The 20,239-nt window shown below is 35.6% G+C and overlaps 1 protein-coding gene across 1 annotated transcript in view; it reads left to right on the top strand.

Annotated features, from left to right (window-relative positions):
- The first annotated feature begins 428 nt into the window (after positions 1–428).
- Positions 429–20,239, top strand: part of LOC118185481 (uncharacterized) — a 32,682-nt gene continuing 12,871 nt past the window's right edge. The window contains exons 1-3 of the mRNA XM_035355341.2: positions 429–739; positions 8,994–9,135; positions 9,407–9,638. Coding sequence (XP_035211232.2) covers positions 467–739; positions 8,994–9,135; positions 9,407–9,638 — 647 coding nt within the window. The 5' untranslated portion in view covers positions 429–466. The remainder of the gene's footprint in view (positions 740–8,993; positions 9,136–9,406; positions 9,639–20,239) is intronic.

Genomic DNA, 20,239 nt, shown 5'->3' with positions numbered 1-20,239 from the left:
GACAGCAGAATTTTCTCTCATGTCCAAGTAACTTTAATTGTGACAACCTACACAGTAAAAACGAAAACTCTAATGCCACGTTTTTTAATTATTGAGTAATCTCTAGGAATTTCGTGTCCTGTTGATTATGTAATTTTGATAGTTATTCTTTCTTGTGATATGTTAGGGATTTTTAAATGTAGTCAAAAACAACAACATTATTTTTGTGTAGATTTTGGATCAAATCATAGATATCGAGAAAAAATGCACAAATCCCTCTTCTTTAGCAACAAATATTTTTCCCGGTAAGAAATGGATCTAATAGGACAGCTGTTGAAAACCAAGACAGGTGGCAAGCATGCGATATACTTGAAAATAATAAAAATACAAGTGCGAAACCTAAACGTTTGCTACCTTTATCCCTTTTTTTTTTTTTTTCCTAGGTCGTGCTCAAGAGATCGAGCGACTGCGTTCACAAATTGCCGGAATGGAATCGAAGGCTTTTGGACACAAATATTTGAGGAATCCTCTCTGTCCTCCTCAGTACACTTCGAGGTTTCCAACTACGGATGATCTCATTCCGAGGAGTCAGGCTGAATATCTCAAGCGGGAAGCCCGAAAGCGGAGGGAGAAACAGGAAGAGGTAGAAAAAGAGGTATCAGGGCTTCTAAAAGAGTACGGAAATGTTAGCCTGGCATATAAAGCTTCACTGATTCATAATAAGATGTTAGCCGAAGAACTCAGATCCTTGAAGGAGCAGGTGAGGATGAGAAATGTTTTTTCTTATGAAATAATTTAATAACTAAAATTTATTAACTTAATTTAAATAACTTCGAAGAACAGGATTTCATCTTTTGTTGTAAATTACTATAAGATCCTTAAAAAATGAATATGCAGGCTAGGATAGGCGAACATCAATGAAGAGTTAACTGTTTCAATTATAACTGCGATTTCTCCTCCAAGGGTCGTATATCGTACTGGCGGAGATCTGTACTCTGACAGTCTCGGTTCTAGAGTACATGAACCAAAGGACCCTGTAAGATTGGGGTAAGGCTTACAACCGTGGTGATTTGGAGGCCCACAGGGAATTCAGTGTTGAAAGCCCTGCAAATTTGACGATCGGTCTTTCTCCAGCTTCAGAAGCTCCCCACCCTTCGTGGTGTATTAAAGGAAATATTTTTAATCCCTGAGGTTGAAGGGCCCGGGCTGTGCTGTGAATTGAAGTTTAACGACTTCTGAGCTTTGTTATCTTCCCCAAAAGAGTAATTCAATATGGGTGAGCCGTGTAGTGGCCTTATTAAAGAGTTTGGAAAAGTAATCTTATTGTTAAATGTAATATTGTGAACTGTAGTATTTAATGAGAGCTTAATTCAAAATGTATTCTGAAAATCTGAATTATAGTGAGAGCATTTTTAATCCACTACTACCATATACACCATGTCCACAGAAGTCCTAACCTGGCCGTTAATTTGCGCAACTGTTGATCGTAGACACATACTTCCAGTAATAAAATTGTTTTAAATGACGCGAAGATTCATGTTTTGGCAATTTTTAATTTAAAGAAATCAGCTTTGTATAAATTATGAAATCTATCATCTTTTCACATGTTTTTCCGGTGCTTATTATTATATGTAGAAAATCTTGTAATTGTTCCCCCTCCCCCTCAAAAAAAAGAATGAAAAAATGAAAAGAAAAAAGAAAAAGGAAGAAAAAGAAAAAAAAAAAAAAGATTTTACACACTTACGAAAAAAATTGACCGAAATATTTGATATTAAAACAGAGAATCATTTTCAATTATATTATTATTCAATCATATTCCTATAAAATTCACACGCGAAATGAAGAGAGAAATTTTTGTACGTACTAAACCTATTTTGCACGTAACTAAAGATATTGCGTAGAAAAATGTTTCCTGTGATTCACGAGAATTTCTATGCAGATTATTGAGAAAATTATTCATCAATATATATACATATATATATATATATATATATGTGTGTAATATTTTGGCAGACAGGCACTGGAAATGATGAAGCTTAGCAATCTTGTCACTTCAGAAACCGAGTGTGGTTGTGGCGAAAGTGGAAAACATCAGAATTGAAGACACCAGGGCCGCTGCGTGGGGGTGGCAAAATTAATCGCCGCACAAGGGCGCCTGTGGCAAAGGGGGCGCCAAAATTTATTCTTATCACAAGAAATAAAATGCAGTGCTGGATTCTTCCTCTTAGATATGCGCACAATATCACAATATCATACAATATCACGCAGTAGTTACATTTTAAACTACTAAAACATCAAATAAAACGCAATCCAAAGCTCAAAAAGCTAATCCGATCTCACTGCAAATTCGCTACAGTCAACAAAACAGTTATGTAAACAACTGAACTGAGATATTTCTCTCTGGCGTTTTAAAACTTTTTAATCGTGCACCAGAAGGTTCAGATAATTTCCGTTTTCTCGAGATCTGTAAATCTCGAGATTCTGTAAAGCAAAAGATTAAAATTACGGTCACAGCTAACACAGTAGTTAATTATATTTATTATGTTAAATATACTCGTAAATTACCAGATATCTATTATTACATGCGCGTGCTCCAGTATTTTTACATTTTCGGCGTAGCTTCTCTTAAAACTCGTCACGCGCTGCATTACACGGGGAAATAAAACGATTTTAATTACAATTCTACTAAAAATTGCTAACTAAATGCAAAATCCGGAACAATATATTCGTTATTCTCTCCAGATCTAGGTGTCATATATTATTGTGTTGTCTTATTCATCTGTATTATATCTCTTATGCATTGTTGAGGTATTTCCTTACTTCTGCAGGCCTCGTGACCTATCTGGTGGAACAAGTGGGGTTTTGCATTTATTTTCTTAAATAACAATAATAACAATAAACTAGTAATGGTTATAAAAAGGTAAAAGTAGTTTCGTCTAGAGAAGTGCGTCCAAGAGCAGGCAGATAGCTCAGCGGCAATAGAAAAAAAACCTTGTAATGTTGCGCGGCCCCTACCTGCACGCAACAATAGTGGTGACTGCTATGAACTGGAAAGTACACAAAGTCTTGAGAAGGGTTTAAATCTCTTTTTATTCAACTTTAGAAATTACAGATGCGTGCTCTTGACGCTCACAAACTACGCCGACCCGGCGGTAAAATAAAAATAAGAAACTAAAAATGAATAATCACAAGTTACTACCTACGAGGCTCTCTAAACGTAACTAACCTAACCGCGTTCTAAGATACCGCTGATATTTCAGCAAACTTCTGAATATTAAGTTGAAAGATTCAACTATCTATTGAGGCAAGCACGCAGGCCGAAACGCGCGGTTCTTAACTTTCTACCTAGCAACCTCCACGCTCGTGAAGCAAGAAAGCACACTTTCGAACTCGTTTCCCTTCTATTTAACTCAAAATACTTCCGCTGACAATTTGAATACTTCGCGCGTTCTACTAAAATTTACATACTCTGGCATTGGCAATTCCAGGGGAAAGTAAGGCTTGACAGGGAAGATAGTTTAAATATAAAATAAATGTTAGTTAAAATAAATATAAACCCTACAACCTTAATAAACTCTCTGCTGCGAAATTACAATCTAAATCCTTTCAGTGTTTTCTTTTTCCTTTCTTTAATAGTATGTTCTTGTGTTGAGTGCTGTGTTAGTTTACATACACAAAGAAACTTGTCTACAAATTAAATTGCTTCAAAACATAATTAAAATATTAACTGTCAGTTTTTATTTATTATAACACATTTTATTCTCCTTTCCTGCAATTTTAATTGCAGTCTCGATAACCGCGAGTGTGTTTCGGTAAGTCTTGAATTGCTGTAACTGCTTTTATATTACCAGTTATGATAGAGATGTCGAACATTTTTGCTTCGAAAACAGCAGTCAACCTAGCAGGCCATTATGTTGCTGTTCCAAGGCCAATTTCAAATACCTGATATCAGTTGCCACCAGAAGAATATTTTCTCACAAATTTTAAGTTTAAAAATATTGAATATAATAAAAATAACCTTAAGAACCCTCTTCTCCAAAGACAGATGCGATATTTATCGTTTAAATATTACAGTTTTATCTTTACAGTACAACATTATTATTTACAATTATGGAATGACCGTGCGAAATATTTACATGGGCCCCGAAGCAAAATAATTCTGCTCACGAATATATGTTACATCCTACTGCTCCTGCTTCTGCTCCTCCTTTTGTTGCTCCTGTTCCTGCTGCTCCTCTTTATGTTCCTCAGAGCAGCAAGAGGAGGAGCATCAATCAGGATGAGGAGGAGCAGCAAGAGGAGGAACAGCAGGAGGAGTAGCATGAGGAGGAACAGCAAGAGGAAGAGCAATTTAATTTGTTGTAGACAAGATTATTTAGCTATGTAAAATGATACAGCGCTCAAAACAAAAACGTACTCTTAAAAAAAAGGAAAAAGTCTGAGAGGATTTAGATTGTAACTGCGCATCAAAGAATTTATTAAAGGTTTTTTTTTTTTTTTCGGGGGGGGGGGCTGCTGAGCTCGCGGTTTATCTGCCTGCTCTTGGATTCACTCCTCCTGACACAATTACTTTTACCTTTTTATAACCATTATTAGTTTATTGTAGTTATTGTTATTTAAGAAAAGAAATTCAAAACCTCACTTGTTCCACCAGATAGGTCATGAGATTTGCAGAAGTAAGTAAATACCTCAGCAATACATAAGAGCTATAATACAGCACAATAATATATGACACCTAGATCTGGAGAGAATAACAAATATATTGTTCCTCATTTTGTAGTTAGTTAGCAATTTTTAGTAGACTTGTAATTAAAATCGCTTTATTATTTCCCCGTGTAATGCAGCGCGTGACGAGTTTTAAGAAAAGCTACGCCAAAAAAGTAAAAATACTGGAGCATGCGCATTTAATAAATAGATATCTGGTATTAGTGTAGTCAAACAAGAAAAATCGGCGTTATATTTTAAAATTTTGACAGGATGGTTTTACCGAACCATCATCCTCAGCTGCAAAGCGCAAATGAACAAGATAGGAAATAATGATTAGATAAGATAAGAAAGCCTGGATAAGAATAAGTAAGTGGCGCCATCTGTTGCTGAAACCAGAACTAAAACATAATTTCTTTAAAGGCCGAAGGCAAAGTTGGATTGGAATTAGGATCGTTAACTAGAACAGAAAGATTTTTATGAATGTGAAATGCCTCTAGAAAATCCAGTTCTCCAATGGAAGATGTTTTTTGAATAAGTTTTACGACGAAATAAAAATAGCATTCCCAAACATTAAATACAATATTCATGATTCCGAAAATTCGCGAGAGGCCATTCGACTATTCCCGTCTACGAGCGACTTTAATCAGCCGAAATATTAATTATAAACTCTGAAAGCGCTAATTTTCGCACTCATTTTTCCGAGTGGCAACAGTCTCGCGCGTTGGAGATAAAAATGCTTTATTTTGAAAAGTGTTGCTACTGCTCGTTTTCAAATCGTAGAGTCTGGTTATTAAAATATTTATACGTTTTATAAAATCTCTCTTTTATATAACAATAAGAATGTCTGTTTGTGTGTTTGTTTGTTTGTTCGCCTTATTGATTTATAGTCAATTATGATAAATATTTTGCCACATTTAATCAACTAAAATTGAATCTTAGTGAAATATTTGATGGAACTTCAGCTTGGTTTTCAAATGCAAGTTAAGAATTTTCTTTTATTGTTGCCAAAACTAGATATGAAATACTAGAATACAATGCTGCCAATGAATGCATTTTCCTTTAAAATTATTAAATTGGTAAATAACTTGCATCTATCCAATGAATACAAGCAACATTTAAATGATAAGGTTAATAATAACATTTATATTTAACTGTTATCATAAGTTTCATGAAAGTAAATGTTATTATTAAGAGAAATATATTATTGTGATGAAAAATAAAAATGTCGTTTTTATTTATAAAAATTGCCGTAAATGAAAAAATCAAGGACAAATAATTATAATTGATTAAAAAATTTGGTAACAAAGATAATAACATGTAATTTCATGAAACTTATAACAGTTATATATATATAAACCTAAGTTTTATGTTGGCAATGTTTCGTGGCGTAGGCCTACTGGGGATCCCACCCTGTTAAATAATGAAGACGCATCCCGATACGCAGTACCTCATGGGTGATGCGGAAATCTGTGTATGACAGATTCACTGACTGGCGTTATATTTCCCGACTTTAAATTAAAAAAATTACATTAATTATCAATTCGAAATTAGACATTTCATCCATATAAGAAGTCTAGGTTCGCATTCAAATAGATAATATATATATATAATGAAAATTATTTTCGATGACGGATGACGTAGATCAGTGGTCTTCAAACCTTGTCAGCTCATAGAATCCTTACAAATATAAGGAATTTTACAAAAAACTCCATTCCAATCTTAGAAAAATGTATCTTAAAATAATATTTAAAGTAGATCAATATGTTATAGGTACTTCATGTAAAGAAAATGTTTTAAAAAATTATTTTCATTTTAATTAACATAAAACGAATATAATTTGCTCATTAATAGCATTAATGTTTTCTTCAGAGTTCACTTACCCTTGCCTTATATTTAGTAACAGGAGTGTGGTTGCATTTTTATTCACAGAAACTGGCGAAATCTAGCTCTGTTGATGCTTTCTGCAATCGCATTTCATATTCTGCATTTAATTTGTTTCCACGTTTTGTTTTTGTTGCTACGTACGTTGAGAAAGATTTTTTCCTTAAGTACGTTGTTCTGAATGGAATTAAAATGTGTATATCTGTGTGAGAAACTTCCAGATATTCTACAGGAACCTACAATTAAAAATTCAGCTATTATTGCAATTATTGCTTAAATATAGATTTTTAACTATTATCTATTGATATGTAGATAAGTTTTTCCTTTTCTCAACCAGTTAAGCCAGGATTTATAGTAATACTCGAAGGAATTTTTTTTGTCCAGTCCTACTCAGCTTATCCGTTAAACCCACGTTCCATTATATTCTCACATCTACGCTTACGTATTCGACTCCGAATATTTGCATAATTCTTCGTCGGTATAATTAGTACCTTTTGTTTAATATTTTTCGTAAAATTGGGCATAATTTGCAAATTCTTTCAATTTTGCTTATGAGTGTATATAGAATGTATCAGTACAGCGTTGACAAACTTTCAGGAGAGATGCGGTACACCTAGACGATCGGAAATCACATAGCAACGCAGGGCCGGAAACGCTTTCCTGGCGCGGTAGTGACGACACAAGACACAAAAAAAGGAAGGACACAAACAGTGAGACAAAACATGTTTTACTGTGCATAGTACGCCAGAAACCTACAAATAAGAACAAAAACAAACAGCGATCGTCATTAAAGAAGGTGTTCGAAGTTACGATCCCGGACCATGATGCAGGACTCACTTCTCTGGCTCATGGAAGATCTGCGGGCTCACCGATAATCTAGAACAAATGAGAGTCTGAATTCCTTGTTTCTCCGCATCTCATCGGTCAGTTCATTGACAACAATGCTCGTTTCAGCACCCTTTTCGAAGCTCTATTCAATCAGTGTGCCACTTTGGGCACAACCACAGAATTAAAACGATAAGTGCTATCTTCACAAAATTTTACTTGTGTACTCCTCTAGGCCTAATTAGACTGAATACCTTTTTTTTTTTTTTTTATTTTTTTTTTATTTAGTTCAATAAATGTTTTTAAGAAACGTGTTCTCCAAAAAAAAAAAAAAAAAAAAAAGTCTGGAGCACAAAATAGAAAAAGGAAATTGCAACGAGAGGAAGCTAATCAGAAACTGGCGGGATCTCTAAATCTTAATAATAGGATTAGACCTGTTGTGCAGCTAGGGTGGGGCAAGGGGGACATCCGTCTCCGGTCGCCAACGAGATATATACCTGTTATATGAAGTCGTTGCCGGTCGCAGCATCCAGGGGGCCCAAAATGGATGATACGCATTTCAGAATGAAATGTTTCCCATTCTTTGAAGACAGAAAGGGCGCAAAATCTTTAGGTGTTCGTGGGCGCTTAAAACCTTAGCTACGCCCCTGGATTAGCCGGACAAGCAATTGAACTAGGACCGTCAACATCTGGTTAGGAATTTCGTAATAAAATTTATCTCAAAATGTAAATTCATAAGAATATGATTAAGAAGAAGCCACGATCTGTACCAATAGAAAACTTAGATGTTGAGGTAGAAAATTCACCGGTTGATAAGGTAATGTCTCAAAACGAAGATTTTTTGACTTTGAATTTAAACGATCCAGCTACCTGGCCTGATAACAATTTCTATAAAAATTGGAGATTATTTAATTGAAAATGGCCCTCCGGCTCGATAACCAAACATTTTCCGAGAGATAATTCTGGCAAAAAGTTTTCAGAAACGTTCTACTATAGAACATTACCGAATGGAGAAAAAGTATTTAGAAATTACTTAGTACATTCAAATTCCCGAAACGCAGTTTTTTGCTTCCCATGTAAACTATTGAATGAGAAGCATTCACAGCTTATTAAAAATTGATGTAATGATTGGGCACATTTAACCCTTATTTTGAAAATACATGAAATCAGTCACCTTAAAAATAGTTCAAAATGCAGTGAACTCAAAATGTCTTTGCGTAATTTATGTACTATTGATGCAGCTCAACAAAGATCTTATGATGCAGAAAAGGTTTACTGGCAATCGGTTATTGAACGGCTTATTTATTTAATTCAATATTTAGCCCGGGAATGCCTCGCTTTTAGAGGTTCTTCGAAAGAGTTGTATCATAGTGATAATGGAAATTTTTTTAAGTTGGTTGAAACCATAGCAAAATTTGATCCAATAGTCGCTGAACATCTCCACAAAATTCAAGCATCTCAAAAGAAAAACGTGATATTTAATAAATAAATGTAACACACAAAATGTTTAAAAAAACGCCCCTTTGGACGTAATTTAAAATCTAAAACATTTCAGACTTTTTCTTTTATTTATTTATTTATGTCTTATAACATGGTTTCAGTTAGAAGGTTTCGAGAAGAAAGCCAAAGAAGACCGCCAGCTGATCAAGGATCTAACTGCCTATCAGTTGCAAATGAGGGAAATGCTTGAACGGGAAGCACATCTTGCCGAACTTGTTCGCAAGAACGAGAAGCATGAAGAATGTAAGTTTAGCTATTTTGCTCCATCACATTTTAGTTGCTAAAAATTTGAAATTGATGTTAACATTATTTACCTCTCCTAAACAATTTTACTAGTGGACGAGGGTTTAAAGACTGCTGAATGTTGAGAATTCGAAAAATATCACGTCAATGTAATCTGCACATGACCGGTAAACCTAAAATACGGTTACCCTCTCCGTCTACCTTTACAGAAAACATCGTAATTAAATATCTTGATCAGAACTTAGCGAGAGTATCATTTTTGTATCCGTAGATTCTGAAAGAGAAGAGGAATGGGATGCCAGCAAATATAAAGCGCTGTGGGAGGCGAGCGAGTTTTCAAAGCAGACACTGCAGGATATGGTACGCCTGCTGACCACCAGAGTAGAGGAAATGGCCCAGGAAGCAGAGACAGCTGAGCAACATTGTCTAGAAAATCAGGCTAGACAGAAGGAGCTTGAGCAACAGCTGGAGGCCCAAAAGGAGGCTGAGAAAGCGGCTGTCAAGTAAGTGATGTTTTTAAAAATTGTAGAGACATTAGGTTAATTGGAAAAGCCGGAGAGAGGAAAAATGAGCAAACGCCTTCGCCGGGAATCAAACTGCGAACCTCTGGAATACGCGCCCAGCGTGCACACCACCATACCACGAAGCATGCCAAGAAGGCGGGAGAAATACCTTATAAAATTTCTCCTAAAAATAAAGATCATGCAAATTTTACTTATTCAAACCCTGATGAAGTGTGCCCTTTTTTATATTTATTTATTACAGGGAAAGACTGGCACCACGCCTCTATCGATTAGATTTAGCGCCGTCTTCCCACAATCTAGAGAATCCATAGATGGCGATGAAAGGCATAGGAAGGCCACACTGACTCCCACACCAAACGCCACCACCCAGCGATGCGAGTCGACATCCTGGCCCTCGACACGTTTATTAATTTAAACAGTAATTACGTAATTTGCACATAGTTTGGAGTGTAGTACATAATTTGGACAGGTAACATAGTTTCATGTACAGAATTTAGAGCATACAGTAATTTAAATATAGTTGTTATGTAATAAGTAAATAACCTAATATGAATATATGTCATAAATTGGTGACAGCAAATGTCATAAAGTCAAAACATAAGAGTAACATAGAAATAACATAGTACATCCATATGTATGTTTCATATAGTTCAATAGTTCATAGGCCTTTTTTATATGTATGTTCAAAAGATTGAAAAGAACATTAGCATTTTTTTTCATATTTAAATGGTTTAGTTTGTTTGATTACGGCAAAGCACAAGCGCGCTATTTGCGTAAGGGAAGAGATGCCTTCGTAAAGTACTTTCTAAAGGAAACTGGCTTGTATCTGCATCACCAGAAAGGGAAAACCACGAAACGTTCATGCAACCAGCCCGCTCGCCAGGATCTGAACTCACGTTGAATTGCCAGTGTTCCAGCTGCAGGAATTTACCGCTAGGACACTGATGAGCCCAGATACACACATTTGAATGCAAAATTCCAAAAAATTTTAAAGCTACGTTATATATTTTTTAATTTGACTTGTTAACCCAAAAGGGCGTTAGCCGGAATGGCCTATTAGTCTCGAAACGCGATTTTGTGTAGGCAACTATAAACGGCGAATCCCTTTTCAAATTGTTGCCACGAAAAATTATCATACTGTATTATTTTTAAAGAAATTAAATAACTTAGAGTCTGCACGTATATATGCGCTAGAAAGCCCGGCGGGCATACGAAATGACCGCTGTTCTAGATATTATAAATTGTAATTAAAATGATTTGTGCAAAGGTGTCTGCTAATTCAAACTGAATTACCCAGGGCAGGCGGCGAGGACGCCCCTTTGCTTACTTCCCCACGGGGTTTCCCCCTTCTACTTGCTTAATTGCTTAAAGTAGAGTGCAATGAAGGAAACCACTGGCGGTACATTTCTTAAGAGCCACCGCTAGTACTACCCTGTAAGAGGGTCCCCTGCAGTACTCGATCTGGCTGCTTTCTATAATATCTTCTTTAGGCATGAAATTGAAGTGATACAAGTTTTAGACTCTGATCACTATCCTATTTTGATAACCTTAGATGTTCAAAATCGTTACTCAAAATTACAGGAGCGAGTCTCAACAAATTGGGACGATTTTCGATTTATTTTGGAAAACACAGCACTCCCTCCCATACAAATTTCCAGCAATGCGGACTTTGACAGGCAGATTAAAAATCTGGAGTCTTTACTTAAAGAAGCGAGAGCTGCGGCTTCAAAACCTATTCAGCACCCTGGTGCTAGACTCCCACCTGAGACTAAATTCAAAATTAAGCAGCGGAACTACTTGAAGAATCTGGCAAAGGTCGTGCGATCCCAGTATCCGCGTCCAATTTCGCAAGATACAGAACGAGATAAGGACAGAAACCCTCTTATTAAAACAAGCGGAGTGGAAAAATTATATTGAGTCCCTAACGACTGAAAACAAATCGATTTGGCGTGCAGCCGCCCGATTACGCAAACATTGCAAGCTCTCGCCCCTTGAAACGGCCGATGGCGCACAGATGGCCTACACAGACTCAGAAAAGGCTGAAGCTATTGCTGACAGCCTTGCTACTCAATTCACACTAAACAACGACTCCTACTGTAACCGCCCGGTTACACAGGGGCGCATCCATTCACGGGTTGAAGACATTCTATCACAACCTTTCACGCCTGACCTCAGGCCAACTGATCCAACTGAATTCATGGTTTACATTGATAAAATTAAACCTGACAAGGCCACTGGCATAGATTCAATTTCGAATCGCATGATCAAAAACTTCCCCGTAATGTTTATTGTCTGGATTACGGTCCTTATTAATTTAATGCTCAGGAGAAGCTATTTTCCCGACTGTTGGAAAACTGCAGCAGTCGTGCCCATTCCAAAACCGGTACAAAATTTAAACTTACCCGTCAATTACAGACCAATTAGTCTGCTCTTGTCTCTCTCAAAAATCTACGAGTATGTCTTGGTTAATCGCCTGAATGAATTCTGTCGAGATCAAAATTTTATCATCCCGGAACAATTCGGCTTCCGACCTAAACACTCCACTGTACAGCAGTTATTACGTGTAGTGGAATTCATTCATGAAGGCTTTCGCAAGCGAGAGAAAACTGGTATAGTCTATCTTGACGTAGCCAAAGCCTTTGATAGGGTTTGGCATGACGGACTTATCTACAAGCTCATGGGCTTGGTTTCTCGGCTCATTTCATTAAAATTATTAACTCGTACTTGACGGGACGAAGTTTCCGTGTGCGAGTTAACCGCGAATTCTCCACTCCCCGCCCAATCTATGCCGGCTGTCCACAGGGCAGTATCGTCGAGCCTTCAGTTTTCAACCTCTACGTAAATGACATTCCTAAGGCCCCTAGTATCGATCTTGCTTTATATGCGGACGATACAGCCATCATCGCACAACATTCCAACACCTTCACGGTAATCTCTACATTACAGAGTTACCTTTCAGCCTTAGAACTCTGGCTCGGTTTGTCTAAAATCAAAATCAATGTCGCAAAATGTGCCGCTACTCTGTTCATCCGAAGAAATATCCCCCGTTTAGATAACTTAATTCTCTTCGGTGAACCTATTCCCTGGGTTTCTTCATATAAATATCTTGGTGTATTACTTGATTCAAAATTAACTTGGCAACCTCACATTCAAAAAATCATTGCGAATGCGACGGCTGTCAAATCCAATCTGCGCCCCTTCTACGCTTTAAATAGCGACTGTCAATTGACAACAAGATTTTGCTCTACAAGTCTATCATAAGGCCTGTTCTGACTTATGCATGCCCCATTTGGGGCCCATCAGCACTGACTAACAGAAAACATGTCCAACTTTTCAATCTAAATTGCTTCGGCAAATACTCAAAGCTCCGTGGTATATAAGGAACGAAGAGATTCATAATGATCTCAAAATTATGCCCATTAATCGCTTTATACAGCGACTTTCGGAAAACTTTTTAAAAAATATTCAACATGTTGCAAATCCTGTGCTGCATATGCTACCTGTATATGATCCTGCAGTCGCCTCATCTAGGAAGACACCGAGATCGGTTCTCAACCCGGATTATGCTGCAAACCCATTTAAACGGGCAAGGTATGCTCACACTGACATGCATGTGAATAATTACTTCTCGTTCCTTCCCCTTCCCGCCTCTCGAGTCTTGAATGCTTAAGTCATTGACCGGAGGAACCCCTCCTGCTTCTTTAAGAAGAAGCTTTACAGTCGCAGGCGATTGAACCTAATTTTTAAATCTAAAGTCAATTGACTATTTCTCTACTTCAAAATAGCTTTTTCAGCCCTTCAAAAGCCCCGTTCACATGCAACGCTCCTTCGCACAGCTGCCGTTAGCAAGGGGAGAAAAAGGAGACATGAAAGAGTTTCGTCTTTAGGACCCGTTCAGAAGACCACCGTCTTCCTTCCCCTTTACACCTAAGCCTCTGTGAACAATCACGTCTCCGAATTGGTAGATTTCTAATACTGTTTACACATTTTTAACGTTGTTTACTGTTGTTAATTTTGTAATCTGGACTTTTGCAACTGGTACCTGAACTTTCGTAATGGTTCCTGAAAAATATATGCTTTTTAATTATTATTATTATTATTTTATAAGCTGTTATTTAGTTCACTCTTGGTGCTTGTCGCTATTTTTAAAAGATGATCATGGATTTTTAAACTGCTTTCCGATAAGATATAGAATTCAAACTTTGTACATACACTGCTTGTGGATGTGGTGTCACACTTTTGATTTTTAGAGGATTAGATTTTTTTCAAATTTAAAGTTGAAACGATTTTTTGCAAATATTCACAAATAAACTGAGAATCTCAGAATATTATAGTTTGCACCATAACACACTGTGGAGAAAAAAAAAAATTAAATGAAATTTTTAGCGTAATTTTTTTAAAAAATATTTTGGGAGAATTTTTGAAAATCGTTCATATTTCTAGACTGCTTGACGCCCATTAATTTTAAAATTTCATATCTAAAAATATATCGGTTACAAACTTCCAACATTTTTACAGCATATAAAACAAACGTTTCGCATTTAAAAAAATTATACAGGAAATTAATTGGATGAGTTTTTTTTACTTTTTTGAAAGATGTGCAATGAAAGAGAATGGGAAATATTGGTTCTTTTGGGGTATCAATTCGAAACATCGGTTTCAAAGTAATAATCTCATTATACCACACTATTTTTATGACATTATTTATGCTATATAAGTTGTTATTGTTGTCAATTGTTAGTTCAGCGTTAGATTGGAGATATTTCTGAGTTAACTTTCTCTTAAGATGCGTTTTGCATTCCGTTGTGTTTAACGTTCTTATTAGATTGAAGCATAACTACTGATTATACTTAATGATATTCTAAACACTTGTACGAGTATTTCTGTGGAAAATTCCAGAACTTTGAAGTGTTTCTGTTGATAAAAGAAATTTAATTAAGCTATCATCGGATTTGAATGCAATGACAATCATTTACGATCTATTATCAATCTATTACAAACCCGTATGCACGCAACAATACTATAATTAATTAATGTACTAAATTGTTTTGAACGTGTTTTACAAAACAAAAAGAGGTAAAGAAAAATTCTGCTTGCGTTTTATGAGTTTGTGCAATTTTTCTGGCCACATAAGGTTTTAAAAAAAGGTTTGTAATTTATGTTTATATTTACCAATTGAATAAATAGCACTAGGTTTGATTTATATATATATATATATGTGTGTACAGAAATTCAGTAATAAAATTTTAAAGATTTGAAATCATTAAATGTCTATTTAGACAGTTTGTATTCTTTAAACTGCAAATGCAAACTGAGAAACCTTTTGCATTTTTTTCAATAAATCCTTTTACTTAAAGTCCTAAAACATATACAGGTATGGGCTAAATTTTTATTATTTTTACTGCTTATTTAAAATTATATACTTTATAGAAACAAGGATGGGTTTTGCAAAATACTGAAAGGAAAAAATTATTTGAAATGAAAATGTGACTGAGATCATATTTGTTTTAAAAATTTTAGATAAAAGTGTATTTTTTTCCTCAGAAACTAATTCATTAATTGCAAAATCATTCCTTGAAGTTATTAAGAACAGTCTAATAAATATAATAAAAAAAACTGGGGAGAGACATTGAAAATTGTAGGAGAAGAAAGACATTGTAATTGTAAAAGTTTTCTTCAAAAAATTAAATTAAAAAAAATACTAGCAAAAACTTTTTTTCAGTTTAAAATTATTTTGTCTCACTAAACCATTTAATAATATTCATAAAAAGTAGACGAAAATGCTTAAATTTAAAAAAAAAAAAAAATCATTCAGAAGGTACCGAGTCCCTTGTCGCGTTGAAGCCGATATGCACTTGTCTTAACTTTAGTTTTAATTTGAACGATATTTCTGGAATACCTAGCATCAGATAACCTTGTCTGTATTTGTCTATAATTTGCGTATCTTGTACAGTTCTATCTAATTTTTAGGGGGATGCTATCACATCTCCAGATATCTATCAGCGCGATTGTTTCGCTGACAGTCCAGCGAGCAGTAACTAAAATTAGGTGAACCGCTGCTCCCAGGAGGTAAGGAACTTTCAACCAAGTTCTACCTACAATTCGGCGAGGCAGTTAATGCTTGTCCTATGTGAACAGGACACGTTGGAAGAACCGGGTTTCGCTACCGGTCGAATCTGCTCTTGTGAACGGGGCTTAAAAGGGCCTTTTAAGCCGTTATCACATTAGCTGTTTGTTGCCGGGACAAAACGTTTGCAGCAACAGTTCTGAGAAACGGCCTTTGGCGAAATAGGGTTACCATCTTCACTTGGTAAACAGGCTGAAAGCCAAACAAGAATCAGTTATCGCTCAGATTGGCGAAAGTGACGTTTCCTTTCAGGTGACATTCGCTTCTTCGTGTTGTTTGTACCGCTCACATGCTTTTCGTTTTAAACTTTATTGTTAGTAATGGAAGGTAATAGAAAGGTAATTGCTATCAAGTTAATCACTTTGATCTCCACTCTGGCACTTCATGTAACAGATAAACATAGTTCTGGTTATAGCAATCAATTACATCAGTAATAGCCGAATTCTGTATACACTAAGAATAGTTTAAAAATATGTGCTGGATAAGTCTGTTTATCACACATCGCTTAAGTGTATTTTCTGTTGTCTGCATTTCAGTGAAAATTTGATGGCTCACTGGAAAATTTGTGACCTGGTGAAAGCATTTTCTGACTAACTTTATGGCTCATAATTACTGTTCTGTCCATTCAAATGACAAAAATCTATATGGCTGATATTTACCTCCTCACAGCCAGCAGATACTATTCAGCAAAATGAAGATCAAATAAAGCATATGAATACACGAGCAATCAAAACATGTGCGAGTTGTTTACTGTCCCATAGAACACTCGGTAATATACCTAAAACACATTAATTATACCAACTCTAGAAATTAGGTGTTCACATCATGAGTTTGTTTTATGGTTTGGTTTATTGAGATTACAGCAAAGCACACTAGGGCTATCTGCCTAAGGGAAGGGATGCCTTCGGGGAGGACTTTCTAAGGGAAACTGGCTCGTATACACGTTACACATGGGGAAAAGCGTCCATGCAGCCAGCCCGTTCGCGGGATTCGAACCTCGGACCGAACTACCAGTGTTCAGCGACTTTACCGCTCGGCCGCTGGTGGGCTCAGTTGGTTTTATGTGATTACCGCAAAGCCTCGAGGGATAACAACAGGAGGGATCCCTTTGTAGAAGATTTTTTAAAACTGGCTCGTATACCAGTTACAAATGGGGCAAACTAAGGAAACGTCATGCAGCCAGCCCGTTCGCGGCATTCTAACCTGAGACAGAACTACCAGTGTTCAACGACGCTTCGGCCACTAGTAGGCCTGTGCACTTAATTGGAAAGTGCAATTCATTATGTAAACAGACATGAAGGTATGAAGGTGATAATCAGTTGTGCGCTGTTTTAAGTAATCAGATGTTATAAATGCACAGCTGTTACATTTCTTATTATTTATTAGTCATGTTTTTATTACGTAGATCATACGTATGATATAATTATGAATTAACCCAATAACAAAATGTGTACACTCTTTTTAGTACTCAAATACTCATCAATTATTTTTCAACTGATTATTACATACCCATAATAATTTGCAAAGAACTGATAACTATAGTTGCTGCCAATTACATAATCGTTATCTGAATTAAAAGTAACTTCAAATAAACTTCTTGGCAATGTTCATTTCTGTATTCATACATACATATATATATACACATCTAATAAGTCATATATTTACATACAGATAGAGAGATGCGATGTTTTAGAAGTTGTTAATATATATTTATTAGTATTATATAAAAATTGTTATTTATTAGTATTAATGTAATGAATAAGATTTATATTAATGAATGTATATACAAATGTTTTTCATCATGCATAATAATAAATCCATAAATTTTCAATGTTTCAATATGTAGCATTTACAATAAAAGTATAGTTTCTAATGTATTTATAATTCAAAAAGTATTTCATTAATAACATGAAAATAATAGACAAATTTAATGAGTATTCTCATTATTACATAAGCTATGCTTTTCTTTTTTATGCATCTTTTATGCTGTTTAAAATGTGTCACTGATTATGCAGTTAACAATTTAAAAGATAAGTAATTAGGAGAAAAGCCGCGCATATACAAACGAATTTTAAAAAATTATTCAAATTTAAGAAATAAAATTCTATTATATAACAGTGTTATAATACACGATCAGCACGAAATACGACAAATTTGGCGAACTTTTGGCTACGAACAATTTGTAAAGAAATCCGAAATGCAAGAACGTCGTAAAATACTGTCAACTCTGAAATTTCCACGATTATATATTTAATGAATATATACGCATTTAAAAAATGACTCAGGCAGTTGTATTACAACAAAACAGCAATAATTAAATCGGCCTCTATTTCCACCGTCCATGACTTCACAGTGAGAACCATCGCCATATTGAAAGTTACCCGTGATCCTTCAGAAGCTGACCTTTCGTCTGATTGGTTGAACGTTCGAGGAACACGTCTCCAGCCGGAACATTTTGGGAAAAGTTTTAAAATGTTGCTCGTAGCCGGGACACGTTCCTCCTAGCTAGACGAAACATTTCTCGGAAGTCTGCCGCTTAAATCTGTACTACTAGAATTTCGTTTCTCGGAATTGTCCCGGGTAAGCGCGCGCGTCTATAGATATGATAACAGCATTACTTGCTTTTAGCATCCCCTTAAGAGGTGTCAATTATTTGGCCTTAAAGACCGCACTGAATAGCGGGCGGAAACGAAACTGTCAGCTGACCAACTGTCCGTCAGCTGACCTCCAACTGACACAGCAACTTTTTCGACGCGTCACACTTGACACTCAACGACGCTATCGGAGCTAACCGGCGCATGAAACACGGCTCTACCTAACCTAGCTCGTTCACACTTACTAGAAGCGTCCACTAGCGACAGCCAATAAGCGAGTAGGAGTTCACGCGCGCTTTCATTTGTTTACGTTTCGTAGCAGACAGTCTTCCGCCGTTAATCTTCGAGCGATAGAGCGAATTTAAAAAAAAAAAAAAAAAATGGTTCGATCGAAACGTGTGGTGAGCAGAAAACAACGAAAATGTATTTTGTTGCGGAGTTTTCTTCTTGCAGCATATGTATTGTATAAGACTTTAGTCAAAAAGCCACGAAGTGAGTGGGTGAAATCCATTTACCAGCAGAGAACAATTCATGGACATCATTCTGCTTTGCTACCTCATCTACGAGAGAATTATCATGACTTATTCTTCAATTTTACGAGGATGTCGGTAAGTACAATTTTCATTGAATATAACAATAATATAGTTATGTTATAGTAGCATTTCCCAAAATTTCAAATTTTAATATACAGTTTTGTTGTAATCCATGTTCATCATGTTTTTTTAAGAGCCTGCTAAACATCAAAATCAAAATCATCATAAAATCAATGAAGGAGATTACATTTTCTGCTTCTTGCAAAAAAATAAATTGAAAATTGCAATTTCTGCATTTTTCTTAAACATTGAGAATTTTAAAATGCATAAAGAAAAGAATGCTTATGTGAAGGATGATTAGTTATTTGTCATTTCCTTTTATGTATGATTTGCAATGTAAAATGAAAATGCTTAGCTTATTTGCTAATTGAAGAATGCTAAGAATTGCACAAACTCTGTGTCCATGTACACATCGATATATTTTCACTTATAAAAACATCAGAGAATTGCAGAATCTTGGCATTGCGCACAGCCTTGACTTTGTCCATCAATCTGGTTTTACTTTAAAAAAATCAGTAGAATGATGATGTCATATAATTTTAAACAAAGTTATTCATTGCCAAAATTGAACCAAATTTGTAGCCAATCAAAGCTCCGTAAACTGCATTTTAAATCACACAGTGAAAAATAACTTTAAAAAGGAAATATCGACTTACCTTATTTAGAAATTTCTGTGTCTCCAATCTGTGGTACACAAAATTCCTTAACAGCATCCAAAAACTTTCTAAAGTTATCTGAACTAGAATATGCATACTGCTGTCGCCACATAAATTCACAAAAATAAGAATAAAAAATATCCTACGTAGTGCCGGACTGTAGGTGGTATTTCTTCCAAAAATCCCTTTTTATTATATTCCACATATCTTTGATGGTTTCGAGATGAGCTCCAGTTTCTGAATCCTTAAATGTCACTGTGTGATTTACTGAGATGTGAACGAAGCCATTATCAAAAAGCCAATTGTACGACTTCCAGCAGTTGGATATGATCATTGTTCAGGTAAAATATTCCATTGAATTACATTCGACAAAATTTAATTTCTTCTGTTCTCAACCACTTAAAAAAAAAACACCTTCTATTCTCATGTACTATGTCACCAAACACCCAGTTTACTACTGTCAGCCATTTTACCATGCAAATCACAAAATACTCAATGTACTTAGACACATCGTGTTTTCTTTTTCACAATAATTGCGGAACTCAAATGGAACAAAGAACTAATCGACATCTAACGCAGAAATAAGAACTTACAAATATTTTCCCCCATC

The sequence above is a fragment of the Stegodyphus dumicola genome, chromosome 6 (genome assembly GCF_044657685.1).
Source record: "Stegodyphus dumicola isolate Sdum_Otavi_A_Nest chromosome 6, ASM4465768v1".
Taxonomy (NCBI): domain Eukaryota; kingdom Metazoa; phylum Arthropoda; class Arachnida; order Araneae; family Eresidae; genus Stegodyphus; species Stegodyphus dumicola.
The sequence above is the reverse complement of the archived record's forward strand: the minus strand, read 5'-3'. Positions and strand labels throughout refer to the sequence as shown.